Below are 17,966 nucleotides of genomic sequence, written 5' to 3' on the forward strand. Positions count from 1 at the left end.
CCACTGCCAGACCATAAACGGGGAAGAACAGAACAAACGAGGGGGAGGGGCATAGATAGGAGAAGGCAGCGGGAAGAAGAAAACAAAACTGTAACAGCAGCATCGCCGCCTGGAACAACGCCTGACCGCCACCGCAAGCCGCTGTCAGCTCAGCTACCAGAGCACTTCCATTGCAGGTAACACTCTTCTCTGTCTTCTCGTCTTCTTGGTTGGTCTCTTGCATGCAGAGCGTGTAATGTTCACGTTTCTGCAGCAAGAGAAATAACTAATCGGTTACTGTGAGGAGCGCATTAACCGGCTAATTATAATTACATGGTTACTGTGCTTAGCAGTTAGCACAGTAACCAGTATTTTGGTTATGGGCTGGAACATCAGCCCAGCCCACAGTATATGGGTTGGGCTAGGCCCAGCCCAGAATGGTTGGGCCAGGTCCAGCCCAGTTTTTTTAAAAAAATCAAATTTTTATTTTTTGGAATTTTTACAATTTTTCTGTGCAGTTTTTTATGTCATTTTGATTAATATCAAGTAGTATTTTTTATGTTGCTAAAAATACAAAATTTCGATATTAAAATACCTGGTTTTCATCAAAACTTTCAAAATACAAAAAACTTTGAAAAAAAAAATATTTTTGTGCATACGGCCAACTGTCTCAAAGCTAAAAAATCATATTGTGTTTTTTATACACTAAAAAAACAATGTTTTAGCATGCATTTTAGCTTTAATAACCAGTTTATTAAAGTCAAGAGAACATTGGCCAAAATTTCAAAAACAACAAAAATTTTATTTTGTTTGTCTTTTAGTATCCAGGGTACGATATTACACGTAATAAGTAATCCGGATATTAAATTTTTTTCCAATGTTAGAACGGTTAGGTTCTACCCCATTAAGATAAGAACCTCCTTATTGAGGAGGGCTTTTCTTGAATTTTAGATAAACAGGACCAACAATTAGAAAACATGATCAAACCTTAGATTTTGACCAGACAAATAAAACAATGCAGCTTACCTTAGGTAGGGTGTATTTGAGGTGCTAATACTTTCTCTTTACGTAACCAGTCTCCATACCCGATCTTTGAGACCATTAGGCTTCCTAGTGATCATAATACTAAGTGGCGACTCCATTCTATTTTTTCACTGATAAAAGACAAGAATTTCTTGTCTTCCTATATTTTTTCCAAATACGCACACATTGAGTGGGGAAGACGATCGCCGCGATGCCACACACGTGCGTCAACGAGTTTGAATCTCACCATCCTCATTTATTTGATAAAAATTAAACACAAGGTAATATTAACTTGTATACATATCTCTATATAATGTATTTACATATATGTGTTCTCTTTCCTTAATACACTTTAAAAAATACTTTCAACTTTATCAAACAATACCTTTATTCAAGTGATTGTAGCTAATGGGAGTATTGTCACCCATTTCAATTTGTTTGGAATAAGTATTTGAGAATTTGTTTTTAGATGCATACAAAACTGAAGGGAAAACTAAACTTTTTTCTAAGGAAAATACATTTATTGATTAATTGATCATGACAATCATTCTTAATACATAAATTGCTACCATTATATAGAATCATGAGCAAACACCATGGAAAACTATTCCCTTTTTTGTTCGAGATTGCTTAGAGGAAAGTTTAAAACAATTGATTCATGACATGTTGCCCATCATATCTTCAATTAGACGACCTAATGAAGAAAATGAAGATCCTCCATCCACCAAGGTTTTTTCACTTATTCTACTCATCTCCTTTACCTTCTTTCTGACCTCACTATTTTCTTCCATAACACTCTTTAGAGCTTTCAATATATCATCACTGCTCACAATTATTTCATTATCACCATAAAAATCATTCCTATAATCCATTTTAATTTCCACGGCTAATCCTACCTCAATCACCATTTGAAAAGCATTAAATTGTTGCTCTGCATATAATGGCCAAGTGGCAACTGGAACACCAAATCTTAAACTCTCCAGTATAGAATTCCATCCACAATGTGAAGCAAACCCTCCCACAGCTGAATGAGACAAGATTTCCACTTGTGGAGCCCATCCAATTACCTTCCCAATCTTAGCCGTTCTATCTAAGAAACCTTGGGGTAAAATATTTTGAAAATCTTCATAATCACTGGGAGATTGCATTTCATCGTTCTGTGAAGGTTTCCGGAGAGACCATAAGAACCGATGCCCGCTATGCTCAAGTGCAATTGCAATCTCTCTCACTTGTTTCTCTTTAAAACTTCCCCAACTTCCAAAGCATAAGAACATAACCGATAATGGAGGTTGATCATCAAGCCATTCCATGATGTCCCTATAATTGTTGCTCTCATCCGACCGCGGATCACCACCACCTCCTACATGTTTAACAATGGGACCAACCGGGTACACGGGAGGGGTTTTACCATCTGACAGAGAGTTAATTGCATAGGATTCGAACTCTAAAAATGTATTGATCAAAATACCCCTAGCCTCAGTCAATATCCGAGCATGTTCAAGAAAAGTAGTCAGTGAGTCTTTCTCGAACACCATGGAAGGCACAAGTTTAGCTGGAACTGGGTTCGCCAAACACGGAATTTCCAATTCATCCTCTGAGTTCTTCAACTCGGTAAGGGCAACTCCCTGCTCATCATGAAGAGCAGTAAGATGCAACATGCTGCCAATAAAAGCTGCACCCGAAGCAGAAAAAATATACCATGGAACTCCAAATTCATTAGACACATCTTTCATCCTAGAAGCACACGTATCGAAAATGAATCCAGCAAGGCGAGGGGAGTTCGGATTCATCTCGAATTTAGTTCTTATCTTTGAAACATATTCTTTGACGTGGGGTTTTTGCCCTTCAACCAAAGAACGAAGCCAGTTATTGGGTTCAATATCTGATGTTATGGACTCAACACTGGGCAAGTTAATGACTCGCATACGATCAGGGAGAGTTGATGCAGCAAGTGACTCCATGTAATTGATAGTGCTGCGGTCAACAGTTGGATGCATTACCAAGACAGTTGTGTAAAGTCGATCATCACGTTGAGCAAGAAGCTTAGCTATCTCCACTACTGCTACAATATGGCCCATAGCAGGTAAGGGGATTAGCACCACCTCTGCTTTCTTCATTCTTTGCTAGAAATTTTTGTTTCTTGCTGTGAACAAATGTGATCTACATAGGATGTGTGGAACTGATCACGATCTTGACCGAAATATATAATAAAGGTCTAGACCTAAAGGCTGATGTCATGGCTGTTCTGGCAATGAACCATATACATGCATTAAATTAAGAATTTCTACGGCCCATAGATGTTTACAAAAAACAGTCCAACGGAGCAGTTGGAAAAAATAAACTTGTAACCTAATCAATGGACTCTAAAATCGTGGGTATGTTTTTTTGATTAGTATATCTAGATTAAGTTATTTTCGATGGGATCTTAATCAAGTTATCTAGCTCGATGCATTACTTTAAATTTATTTTTGATGTATTGTTTTTTTAATATTGAAATACTAGTTAACAATACAAGAAGCAAGTATATTTTAAATAAGTATCCGATAATGTAAAAAGATTGAATTTTAGACTGTCAGCGCATGACCATCATGCGTCGATTCTGTGCTGTTTTGATCCAACAATTGTTGGTGACTCCGACAGATCTAGTAGGTTGTTCTTAGATCTAAAACAAGTTTTTTTTTCTTAATTTCCTTTGGATAATGTAATATGATCGAATAATTGGTTGAGGATCATGTGTGTGGATAATTGGTTAGTGATTGGTCCCGATCATATGTTGCATGTCTTATAGTTAAATAACATCTATGAACTCACATATAAAGGGTTGGCATGTCTCATGGTTATATAAACATCTATGAACTCATATAAAGGGTCTAAATATCTAAATAAACAACTCCCTCAACCTTAAAACGCACATACACCCTATTCACAACTCACACACACAGCTTCATTTAGCTTCTAAGCCTTACTTCTCTACTAACTTTATTATTAAGAGACCTCGCAACCTATCAAGGATTGCAAGTCCACGACCTTTTCAAACACGTTCTAGCATAAAACCATAAGCCACCTCGCCTCTAACTTGGAAGTTCAAATGCTTTCGTGGATTTAGAATCTCATCAGTTGGTAAAATTATTTTCCAATACAAAACAAGAGATTATAAAAATATTTTTCTCCTAAAGAAAGGAAAGATTAAATTTATTGGCCGCGACTAACATTCTTAATACATAGATTCTTATAGATAAATCATAATTGCTTATTGTAAGTAATCGCTCAGAGGATAGTTTGGAACAGTTGCTTCATGGCTGGTTGTCTATTATATCATCGACTAAACGACCCAAAGATGAATACGAACATCCACCGGCCATCAAGGTTTTCTCACTTATTCTGCTCATCTCTTTTACCTTCTTTCTAATTTCTTTACCTTGCACCATAACATGCTTTATTGCTTTCATTATTCCATCAGCACCCACAATTATTTCATTATCACCATGAAAATCCCTCCTATAATCCATTTTAATTTCCACGGCTAATCCCAACTCAATTACCATTTGGAAGGCATTGAACTGTTGCTCTGCATATAATGGCCAGGCGACAATTGGAACACCAAACCTTATACTTTCTAGTATAGAATTCCATCCACAATGCGAAGCAAACATTCCTATGGCTGGATGAGCCAATATGTCTACCTGTGGAGCCCATCCGATTACTTTCCCAATCTTAGCTGTCCGGTTTAAAAACTCTTTCGGTAAGATTTCTTGAAAATTTGCATAATCACTCGGTGAATACTCCCACTTTCCTCTCGGTGGAGGTTTACGTAGGGACCATAAGAATCGATGCCCACACTTCTCTAGGGCACAAGCAATCTCTTTCACCTGTTTCTCCCTAAAACTTCCACCACTTCCAAAGCACAAAAACAAAACTGATGATGGAGGCTGATCATCAAGCCATTCAATAATGTTTCTGTAATTGTTGCTCCCTTCCGAACCCACATCATGACCGTCTCTTTTATGTTTAACAATCGGTCCCACTGGATATATTGGAGGGGTCCTGCCATTAGAAAGAGAGTTGACCGCATGGGATTCAAACTCCAAAAATGTATTTACCAAAATACCTCTGGCTTCGGCCAATGCTCTTGGTTGCTCAAGAACAGTAGTAAGCGAATCTTTCTCAAACAGTACAGAAGGCAAAAGTTTAGCGGGAAATGGGTTCACCAAACTCGGGATACTCAACTCGACATCCGAGTTCTTGAATTCAGTCAGGTCCGCTCCCTGCTCATCATGAAGAGCCTGAAGATGCAATAAACAACCAAGAAAAGCTGCACCCGAAGCAGAAAAGGCATACCATGGTAACCCAAATTCATTGGCCACTTCTTTCAGTCCTGTAACAAAAGAATCAAAAATAAACCCAGCTAGGCGAGGAGCATCAAGGCTCAATTCAGACTGAGTTCTTATCTTTGAAACATATTCTTTGACGTGGGGTTTTTGCCCTTCAACCAAAGCACTAAGCCAGTTATTGGGTTTAGTATCTGATGTTATGGACTCAACTCTGGGCAAGTTAATGACTCGCATACGATCAGGGAGAGTTGATGCAGCCAGTGACTCATTGAACGTGGTAGTGCTGGGGTCAACAGTTGGATGCATTACCAAGACAGTTGTGTAAATTCGATCATCACGTTGAACAAGAAGCTTAGCTATCTCCACTACTGCTACTATATGGCCCATAGCAGGTAAGGGGATTAGCACCACCTCTGCTTTCTTCATTCTTTACTAGAAATTTTTGTTTCTTGTTGTGAACAACGGTGGTCTGCTTGGGATGCGTGGAAGTTGATCATGATCTTGTTTGAAATATAAATCTTGAAGTTCTAGAATTAGAGTGATGTCATGGCTTTGCTGGCAGTTAACCATGTACATGCATTTAATTTAAGAATTTCAACGGCTACTAGCACATAGATGTTTACAAAAACAGTCCAATGAAGCAGTTGGAACGTAGTTATCATATTTGATCTCGGGAATCTGATAAATAACCTGAAAAAGTATCTGAATTATTATGTAATTACGTTAATTTATAAGTTATCGCGTAAATTATTTTAGTTAAAATAATATTATTTTGTTTTTTTTTAAATAAAAATTATAGTGTTAAGCTAGCTTTGTTATATTAGAATTGGGTTTAACCGAATAAATCAAGTTTTATATATTTAATACCTAGCCCGATTCAATTAAAAACCCAAGCCTGGTTAATTAAGTGTTATGTTTTTTAAATCAATTTATCTAAGTAGACTAAGTTTTAATAACTATATTTGAAAAAAGTAAACTTGTAATTAATTTCAGTTTTATTGAGCTGGAAAACCGTGGGTGTATTTTTTTAATTAGTACATTGATATTAATTTAAGTTTTAAGTTTTTCAAATAAATTAGTTAATTTAAACTAAATTTAATAACTATGGTTGAAAAAAATAACCTTGCGACTGATATAAGCTTTATTGGGCTGGAAAACCATGGGTATATTTTTTAATTAGTACTTTGATAATAATTTATTTTCAATCGAGTCTTATAAATTTATATTTTAATTTTTTTGTAATTTTTAAATACGAGATAATAACATAAGAAATTGACAATGAAGAGAAAAAAAGGTTGTTTTTGGAATCTTAGAAAGGAAAAGTCTTGTCAACAGACCACGGGTGTTAGACAAAGAAAATTACGGTATCTTAGTTGGAAAGTTTTAATAAGTTTTATTTAATATCTTAGTAAAAAACATTGTTTTATTTAATAAGCCAAGATTCATTCATACATAGAAATGAACACGTTTTTGGTGCATCTTATTGAAACTCAATGATCGTGTTGTTTTGTCTGTGGATTGCCTCATCATGAGATTTTCATGCATATTTTTATACGAGTAGTCTAACCATTAAAATTTTTAATAACATCACATAATAAAAAATTATTAGAAATTATTGGGTTTTAATACTAATTAACATAGTCACGAGCAAATGATAAAAAAAAAAAAAATTGTTTCTAGTCAAAGACCTATAATATCCTAATTATGGAAAGACATCTAAAGTATTTAATTTTAGTTCTTTCTAGTATTATTTGTCAAAAAACTATAACAATTTTTTATATAAAAAATATGTATAAAGACCTAGAATATCCTAATTATAAAAAATATGTATTTATATTACATGCATTTTTAAGTTTTATAATAAGCTTATCATGTTCATTAAAAACTTGTGCTAAATAAAATGCCCTATTGGGCCTACATATAAAAACAAAAACTTAAAACCTTTTTGTTTGAAAAATAAAATGATAAAAATATTACAAGTCTTTTTTTATATATATAAAAGGGTCAAAGTTTACTATTTTTCATTGATGCAGAATCAATGCTCATTTTAGAACTCAACCTGAGATTGTTTGATGGATGTAAATGGATTCACAACTAGTATTAACCTTTAATATTCACTAATACCAGAACCAATAGTATTACCTTCAATAATCGTTGACGCCAGAGTCCGGACTATTAGACCTAATATTTATTGACACTAGAGTTAGGGATATTAACTCTAATATTCATCAACGCTAGAATCAGGGATATTAACCCTTAAATACTCATAGATGTCAGAGTCAAAAATATTAGATGTTAGCTCATTTTAAAGATGATAGTATCTTTTTTTTAACATAAACAATCATTTTTCATAGAATTTTTATTGACCAGTTAGGATTTCTAGTAACCATAATATTAGGTGACGACTTCATAAACAAGACTTTTTTTCTTATTAAAATAACAAGATGCTAGAAATATATATATATATTTTAAGGTCGTCACAACATTGGATGCGAAAATAACTATGGAAAGATACTTAAAATATTTAATTTTACTTCATCTAAGTATGACTTGTTAAAAGTCTATTACAACCCTTTATATAGGAAAAAAAACTACAAAATTCATTAATACTAAATAGAAAAATAAAAAAAATTATTCCCTTTAAATAGAAAAAATAATAATACTAAATAAAAAATTAAAAAAATAATTTTAAGTGGGAAATGAACAAATAAAAAAAAACTAAAAAACATTTTTACTTTTTTTCAAAAAAAAACTCCTACATTAAAAATCATAACTTTAAAATTATAAATACATGTTCACATACTACAATTTTTATTATTAATCTCACATTGTTATATATTATTCAGTGTGTGCATTGTTAGTAATGAATTGTATGTGTTTTTGCTTTAATTTAAAAAATATTAATTGAATGTTTTTTCAATATTTTTATATTAAAACCATTTAGAAACATCCAAACTATTTAAAAGCATTCAAAAAAAAAGAAATCATTTCAATAATTTTATGTTTCAAATACACTTTATTAAGGAAAGAGACCGGATAAATGTAAATACATTATATAGGAATAGGTATCATATGTAGTACATTCCTCTGTTAGAGAATAATATAAATCATATCCTGAGATCTCACCTAACAGGTTAAACTATTGGGTTGAGATGGTTCTTTGACATGGTATCAGAAGTTTGATTACTAAGCAATCACGAGTTTAAATCTCACCATCTTTATTTATTTGATAAAAATTAAACACAAGGTAATATGGATCTATGCAAGTTTCAAGCTCAAAGGGCTTTCACTTGAGGGAATGTGTTAGAGAATAATATAAATCATATCCTAGGGCCTCACATAACATCTTAAGCTTTTGGGTTGAGATGGTTCTTTGACATGGTATCAAAACCTTGATCACCAAGCGGAACCTTGATGACCAAGTAGTCATGAGTTTGAATTTCACCATCTTTATTTATTTGATAAAAATTAAATACAAGATAATATTAACATGTTTACATATCTCTATATAATGTATTTACATATACGTGGTCTCTTTCCTTGATACACTTTAAAAAACACTTTTAACTTTATCAAACAATACCTTTATTCAAGTGATTGTAGCCAATGGGAGTATTGTCACCCATTTCAATTTAGTTGGAATTAAGTATATGAGAATTTGTTTTTAGATGCATACAAAACTGAAGGGAAAAAAAACTGCTTTCTAAGGAAAATACATTTATTGATTAATTGACCATGACAATCATTCTTACTACATAAATTGCTACCATTACATAGAATCATAAGCAAAAACAATGGAAAACTATTCCTTTCTTTTTTAGAGATTGCTTAGAGGAAAGTTCAAAACAATTGATTCATGACATGTTTTCCGTCATATCTTCAATTAGACGACCGGAAAGTTCAAAACAATTGATTCATGACATGTTTTCCGTCATATCTTCAATTAGACGACCTAATGAAGAAAATGAGGATCCTCCATCCACCAAGGTTTTTTCACTTATTCTACTCATCTCCATTACCTTCTTTCTGACCTCACTATCTTCTTCCATAACACTCTTTATAGCTTTCAATATATCATCACTGCTCACAATTATTTCAGTATCGCCATAAAAATCCTTCCAATATTCCATTTTAATTTCCACGGCTAATCCTAGCTCAATTACCATTTGAAAAGCATTAAATTGTTGCTCTGCATATAATGGCCAAGTGGCAACTGGAACACCAAATCTTACACTTTCTAGTGTAGAATTCCATCCACAATGTGATGCAAATCCTCCCACGGCTGAATGAGACAAGATTTCCACTTGTGGAGCCCATCCAATTACCTTCCCAATCATAGCTGTTCGATCTAAGAAACCTTCAGGTAAAATACCTTGAAAATCTTCATAATCACTCGGAGATTGCTTTTTACCGTTCTGTGAAGGTTTGCGTAGAGACCATAAGAACCGATGCCCGCTATGCTCAAGTGCAATTGCAATCTCTTTCACTTGTTTCTCTTTGAAGCTTCCCCAACTTCCAAAGCATAAGAACATAACCGATGACGGAGGTTGATCATCAAGCCATTCCATGATGTCCCTATAATTGTTGCTCTCATCCGACCGCAGATCACCACCACCTCCTACATGTTTCACAATGGGACCAACCGGGTACACGGGAGGGGTTTTACCATCTGACAGAGAGTTAATTGCATAGGATTCGAACTCTAAAAATGTATTGATCAAAATACCCCTAGCCTCAGTCAATATCCGAGCATGTTCAAGAAAAATAGTCAGTGAGTCTTTCTCGAACACCGAGGAAGGCACAAGTTTAGCAGGAATTGGGTTCGCCAAACACGGAATTTCCAATTCATCCTCTGAGTTCTTCAACTCGGTAAGGTCAACTCCCTGCTCATCATGAAGAGCAGTAAGATGCATCATGCTGCCAATAAAAGCTGCACCCGAAGCAGAAAAAACATACCATGGAACTCCAAATTCATTAGGCATATCTTTCATCCCAGTAGCAAAAGTATCGAAAATGAACCCAGCAAGTCGAGGAGAATCCGGATTCAACTCGTACTGAGTTCTAATCTTGGATACATATTCTTTGACATGAGATTTTTGGCCTTCTATCAAACACGTTAGCCAGCTGTGACGACCTTTGGTAGCAGATGTTATGGACTCAAGATTTGGCAAGTTAATGACTCGCATACGATCAGGGAGAGTTGAGACAGCAAGTGTTTCAGTATATTTGGTGGTGCTAGGATCAAGAGTTGGATGCATTACGAAGACAGTTGTGGATAGGCGATCATCACGTTGAACAAGAAGCTTAGCTACCTCTACTAGTGCTACAATATGACCCATAGCAGGTAGGGGGATCAACACCACCTCTGCTTTCTTCATTTTTGCTTGAAAAAAAAATTTCTTGATTGCAGGGAGGGACAATAATGGTTACCTTACAATGAATGTCTTGAGCTATTCTATCTTGTCCGAATTAAATATAATCCTAATTAATCCCAGAATTAGTGATGTGATTGTCTGCTGGCTGTGAATTTTCTAGGAAATGGGCTGCGATCTGCAGCTAGCCACCAATAGAACTACGACTTGGACTGGAACGTTATAAGACGTACGGTGCATGCCAATCCACCTTTGTCAACAAAGGCTTGTAAGAATTCCATATAATGCTGACCCAGAAAGTTCTTCTATAATTATTTAGTCCAGCAAAGGGCACTTTTTTCAGTAGCTTTTAAAGAAAGAAAAGTCATGGGACTCTCTTGAAAAATATTACAACTTTTGGTCAAATTAGCCGGCCAGTTTTCACAGAATCTGGCAAACCATGAGCTCCCACTTCTTTTGGAATGAATATAAAGTTGGGTATTTGTCCCTATTAACACCATATAAACAACATTAGTGGCAAAAATAATTAAGGTAGAAAAGACTTTAATGAAATAGAATAGTTTATACATGTCATAATTGAAAAACATAACATTTAAAGTTATAGATTCTTGAAAAGATTCTTGAAAACATAATTATAATTTGTGACAGTCTATTTAATGAATTTTTTAGATATAAAGCTATCTTGTTTTTTAATCACGGTATATATCAAACTATCATACTATTTCATTAAAGTTTTTTTTTTAATATGTTATTTTACCAAAAAAATAATTTTATATGTTTATTCTAAAAAATAATACTAAACTTGCGGTTCGGAAGAAAAGGACCTAAAGTCCATGTTTGACTGTGAGAATCCAATGTAACAAGGTCATTCCTGTACAAAACATGTCCAGAACAAAACCGAGGAGCTTATAATCGAGCCGGTCAGGAAATATGAGCAATTTAGATAATAATTAAAGATCTTCATTTAATAAAAAAAAAATTCAAAAAAAATAAGGTATATTTATGAATTATATTTTATAAAATAAAAAATTTATTTCATTTAACAAAAAGTCTCAAATACAAAATGAAGATTATTTAAAACCCCAATTATAAAATATATATATATATATATATATATATATATATATATATATATTTCTTAAATATTTTAAAGTAACTCATTTATAATTTTACTCGAGTACATGTTCACCTTCACACTCTGCATATAGTTTTACTCGGAACGGAGTTATGAGGTTTGAAACAAATTCTTTGAGGTGGGGCTTTTGGCTTTCAATCGAAGAAGTGATAAATTTGGAGGGATGATCATTTGATGCGTTTGTTTTATCAATGGGTAGGTCAACAAATAGGATACGAGTGAATATGGCAGTGGCAGTGGCAGTGAGTGACTCAGTGTATTTGCTGATTTTGAGGTCCAAAACTATCCTGATGATGATAACAGTGTTGAAAATTCTGTCATCATGGTGAACAAGGAATTTTGCTAACTCCACCATTGGAACAACGTGGCCAATCCCTGGGGAAGGGACAAACACCACCTCTGTTTTCTGCATTCACTAAAAACTTGGCTACAAGAGACTGGATTCTTTCTTTTATTATTGTTTGGTTTGAAGGAGTTCGATGTGTGGAAAAAATAATGAGTTTGTGGTGTGTAGAGTTGGATGCCTATTTATATGTTTGGCCACTCAGTTAATCAAATTAGAGAACGATGGATTGACTTTCATGGCAGTGTGATTCGGTGGTGGCATTCAAGCATGGACAGAGGAAGGAGATAAGCTCCTTAGCTGATGACCCCAAGGTACTAACTTTTTAACTAGTTTAAAGACTACTTATATTTGATGAAACATGATGCTTTTTGGCAAATATGTTGGGTGCTGAAAATCAGAATTCATCATCGAAACGTAAATGCTTAAAAAGAAAAGGAAATTAAGAACATTTGTTTCAATGGAGTAAGTTATGATTTGGAAATCAGATGAGCTGTTCAAATATATTAGATATGTCTCAAAAATAAACATACTTACAAACTGTTTTTGTTGCTTCATTTCAAATTGTTCATCATATCTTCAATTAAACGACCGAGGATTGAGTGCGAAGATCCACCATCCAGCAAAGCCTTCTTGCCTATTTCACTCATGGCTTTCACCTTCTTCCTGACTTCGCTATCCTGCTCCATAACAGACATTATTCCTTTCTTTATAATATCAGCACTCACAATCACTTCGTTTTCAGCTCTAAAATCCTTCCTATAATCCATTTTAATCTCTGCTGCTAATCCCAGTTCAATCATCATCTCGAAGGCATTTAGTTGTTGCTCTGAAAACAATGGCCATGCAGCAATTGGAACACCAAACCATAAGCTCTCTAGTATAGAATTCCAACCACAATGTGATACAAACCCTCCGATAGCTGGATGAGCTAAAATGGCCACTTGAGGAGCCCAACCAATAACCTTCCCAATCCCAGCCGTACGATCTAGGAATCCTGTGGGCACAGCTTCCTCTGGATTTGCATAATCAGTTGGGAATCCCATCTTACCCTTTGGTGGAGGTTGGCGCACGGACCACAAGAACCTATACCCGCTTCGCTCCAATGCACTTGCAATCTCTTTTAATTGTTCCTCACTAAAGCTTCCCATGCTCCCAAAGCACAGGAAAACCACTGATGATGGAGGTTGATCATCAAGCCATTCCATGATGTCCTTATTTTTATTGGTCACGGCTGAACCCACATCATGACCATCGCCTTTAAGATTTAAAATAGGACCAAGAGGATACAAAGGAGGGGTTTTACCATCGGAGAAGGCGTTGATTACTTGGGATTCAAGCTCCACGTATGTATTTACCATAATACCTTCTGCTTCTTTAAACCTTCTTGCATTTCCGAAGTACATAGGATGCCAGTCTTTATTAAACACTAAAGAAGGCAAAACCTTTGCAGGAACCGGGTTAACGATGCCTGGTAACATGAACTCAGCATCTGAGTCCTTAAACTCGGTGGTGTCCACATTCTTCTCATCATTTAGAGCCTGCATATAAAGCATAAGACTGAGAGCAGCGGCACTTGAAGCAAAGAAAACATATGAAGGAACACCAAATTCGTTTGCCACGTCTATCATTGTTGTACAGAACATGCCAACAACAAATCCAGCAAGTTGAGGTGACTCGGAGCTTGATTCAGACTGAACAAGCTTGAAGACAGCATTTTTAACGTGGGGTTTCTGGCTCTCGATGAATGAACTAAGGAAGTTGATGCCAGAACTCGTTTTCTCATCATTAGGGAGGTCAACGAATTGGATATGATCAGATATTGAAGCAGAGACTGATTCAATGTACTTGTTTATCTTGGTGTCTAATGGTGGGCGTTTCATGACAAGAACAGTTATGGAGAGTCTGTCATCACGTTTAACCATGAGTTTTGCAATCTCAACTGCCGGTACAAGGTGACCAACACCTGGTGAAGGGACAAAAACAAGCTCTGATTTCTTCATGTATTAGAAATTTCGTTGTGTGTTTTGCTTCAGTTTTTTTTTTTTTTTTTCAGTAATGTTGAAGATAACTGATGAGGTAGTGTGCTGGCCAGGATGGTATTAGAAGATAATTAGTTTGTGGTCTTTATTTGAGTGGGGACTAAATAAATGTGTGGCTTGCATAGCTCTTGCTGAAAATTCAAGATAGGTGCTTTTCTTTTGAATAGCCTTAACTTTTGTTCAGATGGCAACATCGTCTAATATCGCCTAGGGCCTTTTCTTTCTGTTCTCATACTAGACTACTGTAATCAAACTAATTCTAGCTAGAAGGTCATCAAATTCTAGTATGTTGCATGATATGAAGAGAACCATGAATAATACCAGACCAATCCAAGCTGCAACAAAATTCTTCCAGAAAGAATCTGAATATGTTACCATAGACCATGTAGATAAGAGACTGACCTGAATAATTAGGTAAAGATTGCCTTTTTTAAAGACTGACCTGAATATGTTACAATTACTGTATTCAGCATCATCACTGGTAATACTGCTAGATTCTTAATTACAAAGGCGTGCAGTTCTTGAGCCAAGTCCAAACACTGCAATTGCGAAACAGCCGTTAAAGACGATAGAAAGGTCGCTCTATCAAGAACCATCTGTTCTGTTTCCACAGCTTGAAGAAAAAGATCAATACCTTCAACCAAAAAATTATTCTATACACATCCACCAATTATAGTGTTCCAGTTCCAAATTTCCGTACTCTCTAAACAATGGTCATAAACCTTCCTAGCAAAATCAACACATCCAAGCTCCGCGGACATGAATATCATCGAACTCACTACAAACAAGTCATTCACATATTCACTACCCATTTTAACAAGCATCCTATAATCATTGGCATTCTTGAGATCTCTGACACTCCACGCAGGAAATACTTTGACAAAATTAACCGGACTCGGCTTAATCCCCATTTTCATCATCATCCTAAATACCCTAACTGCGGCTACATATCTTTCTGTCTTCACTTACCAAGAAATCATAGTATTCCAAGCAACAACATCTCTCTTTCTCATCTTGTCGAAAGCTTTACGCACTAAATCATACTTAGAGTAATCAAAATAACTCAAACAAACCACATTACTTAAGCAACTAGAACACGTATTCAAAAGGGAACTATACACATTTCTACTCGGATAAGATAAACACAGAATAAGATGACAATGAATGGCTTTACCAATCTTTAAACTGCGCGTTTCAACGCAAGCTTTGAGCGTAGAAGAGTAAGTATATGAATCAAATTTGGTTCCTTGACTGGAACTTTTTATCTTGAAATAGAACAAAATGGCTTCAAGAGGCAAGTTATTGCAAATGAAGCCAATTACAATGGTGTTACAAATGACACTTGTTGGGCGGGGAATTGTGTCAAACCGTTGGCGTGCAAGATGGGGCTAGCCTTCTTGACAGAGTTTGCTTAAGCGAGAGCGAATTGATGGGTTTAAGAGATGGGCGTGGTGGTAGTGAGATTGTAAAGAGAGGAGCTTTTGGGTTTTATTGGATGGGGCATGGGAAGGGTCTGAAAGCGGCACTGGACGTGATGATGAAGAAGTGGAGGCCGTGGCCATGGATTGTTAGTTTTTCTGGTTAGTAGTTGAAGCTCTTTACTCCAGGTCGAGGAGTTTTTCTCACCGTTTTAGAAGTTGGTTTTTACAGTAATTTTTATTTAAAAATATATTAAAATAACATATTTTTAATTTTCAAAACAATCTAAAAGTATTTAAAAATTTATTTTAAAAAAATAATTATTTTTTTCAAAACTCCAATTTGAACCAGGGGACCAAACACTACTTTAATTTTTTAATTAAGTGTAGGACTTAAATTTTATAGATTTGTTCACTTCACTCCTCTGAGATGTTAAAATCAAATTCAGACCTAATAAAATCTTGAATGGTAATTTACTAGATCATTGTCTATGCTACGCTATGCGCTGGATTAAATTTTTTTTGGACATTAAAAAATATATTCAAGGGTTGTTAATGTGTATTTTAGCAAAAAAAAATATTATATAGGGATTAATTTGATGTGATCTAATCGATTTGATAGGTCCAAAGATAACTCATGTAGTTTTACACAAAAAAAAAAATCAAGATGATATTTTAAAAAAATTATTGAAACGATAAAATATTAAATTAATTTAAATCAACTTTGGTTAACCTATCAAATCTATTACTCAAGTTATGAGACCTTGATAATCCTATAAAAAACAAATAAAAATAATTATTAAACTTAATACTCAATCAATTCAATGTTGAAGGATAAAATTGAAAATAACATTCAATTAAAAAAATAAGTCGAGTCAACTTGGGTTAATCTACCAAACCTGAATCATAAGATTAGAATAACCCTATAAAAAACAAATTAAAAAAAATATAAAGCTTAATTCTTATTCAACTCAATATTAAAGAAACAAATTTAAAAAATTAATTAAAAAAGAACACAAAAAAGCACTTGATTTAACCTAAGTTGACCGATTAACTCCACAACTAAGGTAATGAGAGTTAGATAACCTCATAAAAGGCAAATCAAAACAAGTTATAAAGTCAATTTTCAATCAATTCAGTTTTCAAGAATAAAATTGAAAAAAAAATAAAATATTAATTTGAGTCAACCCGAGTCAGAAGACTGGGATAACTCCATAGAAAGCAAGTCAAAATGAAATAAATTTTAGTTCTCAATCAACCCGATGTTGAAGGATGAAATTAATGTATATATATAAAATTAAAAAAAAAGGAAAAAAAACCCAAGTCAACTTTGCTAACCTAAAAAACTTAGAATTCGGGTTGCGAAACGTTGATAACTCTATAAAAAAAATTATAAAACTTAATTCTCAATGAACCCAATGTTATAAGATATAGTTGTGAAAATAATTAATTAGAAAAATAACCCGAGTCAACAAGGCTAACATGCAAAACTTGTGACTCGGTTCATGAGACCAAGATGACTCTATAAAAAATAAATTAAAATAAATTATGAAGTTTAATATCTAATAAACTCAATGTTGAAGGACAAAATTTTTTTAAAAAAAAAATTACAATAAAAAAATACTTAGAATTTTTAACATAAAATTAAATTCTTTCTCCAAGGAATCTTGAGAGAGTACCTCTCATTTTCATCTCTCATATCAATAGAAAAAATTGTAATAAATTTCATCAAAGGCTACTTGTTTAAACTTAAAAAATCAAGAAATAAAAAATAAATGATTAACTGATATACCAATATTTTGATATTACTCAAATGTACTTGTCAACAAATTTTATTATTATATATCATTAACAAATAGTATTTTAATGTTTAAAATATATGGTTTAATGTTAAATAAATTTGAAGCAAGCCTATGAGAAATAGTAATATTGAAAATAACCTTATATTCCAAGGGTGTTTTTATAATTAACTAGTCTATTTTATAATCGAATGGGCTTAAATTGTCTGGATCCATGGGGTTGTAATGCTAAACAGGTGGATTGGGCTAATCCAGATTAAAATTTAAACAAATATCTGGCAAGACTTACAAGTGAGAAAATATTTTTCAACTATCAAGCAAGATTGAAACACAATTTCTTGTCAAAACTGGAAATTGATACAGGTTACATTTGTGATCTATTTAGCTTGAATTTTATCTATGTTAGGTTTCTTATTAAAGCTAGTTTTTACTTAAATGATATTGTTTTAGTATTTTTTTTAAAATTAAAATTTAAAATTTAAATCAATCCATTTAATTCACCACCTGATTTTTGAGTCGAGTTA

General features: G+C 34.0%; 4 protein-coding genes across 4 annotated transcripts; all 4 read right to left on the reverse strand.

Moving 5' to 3' along the window:
• Nucleotides 1-1,658: 1,658 nt before the first annotated feature.
• On the reverse strand, nt 1,659-3,151 carry LOC133676731 (anthocyanidin 3-O-glucosyltransferase 2-like). Its single transcript, XM_062098464.1, has one exon. The coding sequence runs from the start codon at nt 3,117-3,119 to the stop codon at nt 1,659-1,661; it is 1,461 nt and encodes a 486-aa protein (XP_061954448.1). The 5' UTR covers nt 3,120-3,151.
• A 1,136-nt stretch (nt 3,152-4,287) lies between these two features.
• LOC133677712 (anthocyanidin 3-O-glucosyltransferase 6-like) lies at nt 4,288-5,759 on the reverse strand. The gene has a single exon (XM_062099842.1). The coding sequence runs from the start codon at nt 5,757-5,759 to the stop codon at nt 4,296-4,298; it is 1,464 nt and encodes a 487-aa protein (XP_061955826.1). The 3' UTR covers nt 4,288-4,295.
• A 3,271-nt stretch (nt 5,760-9,030) lies between these two features.
• Nucleotides 9,031-10,853, reverse strand: LOC133677612 (anthocyanidin 3-O-glucosyltransferase 2-like). Its single transcript, XM_062099715.1, has one exon. It carries the CDS (start codon nt 10,709-10,711, stop codon nt 9,248-9,250), a length of 1,464 nt encoding a protein of 487 aa, XP_061955699.1. The 5' UTR covers nt 10,712-10,853; the 3' UTR covers nt 9,031-9,247.
• Nucleotides 10,854-10,987: 134 nt separating this feature from the next.
• LOC133677613 (anthocyanidin 3-O-glucosyltransferase 2-like) lies at nt 10,988-14,459 on the reverse strand. The gene is made up of 2 exons (XM_062099716.1): nt 12,721-14,459; nt 10,988-11,192 (listed from the first exon to the last, which is right to left on the reverse strand). Exon 1 carries the CDS (start codon nt 14,184-14,186, stop codon nt 12,738-12,740), a length of 1,449 nt encoding a protein of 482 aa, XP_061955700.1. The 5' UTR covers nt 14,187-14,459; the 3' UTR covers nt 10,988-11,192; nt 12,721-12,737.
• Nucleotides 14,460-17,966: the final 3,507 nt, after the last annotated feature.

The sequence above is a fragment of the Populus nigra genome, chromosome 17 (genome assembly GCF_951802175.1).
Source record: "Populus nigra chromosome 17, ddPopNigr1.1, whole genome shotgun sequence".
Classification (NCBI taxonomy): domain Eukaryota; kingdom Viridiplantae; phylum Streptophyta; class Magnoliopsida; order Malpighiales; family Salicaceae; genus Populus; species Populus nigra.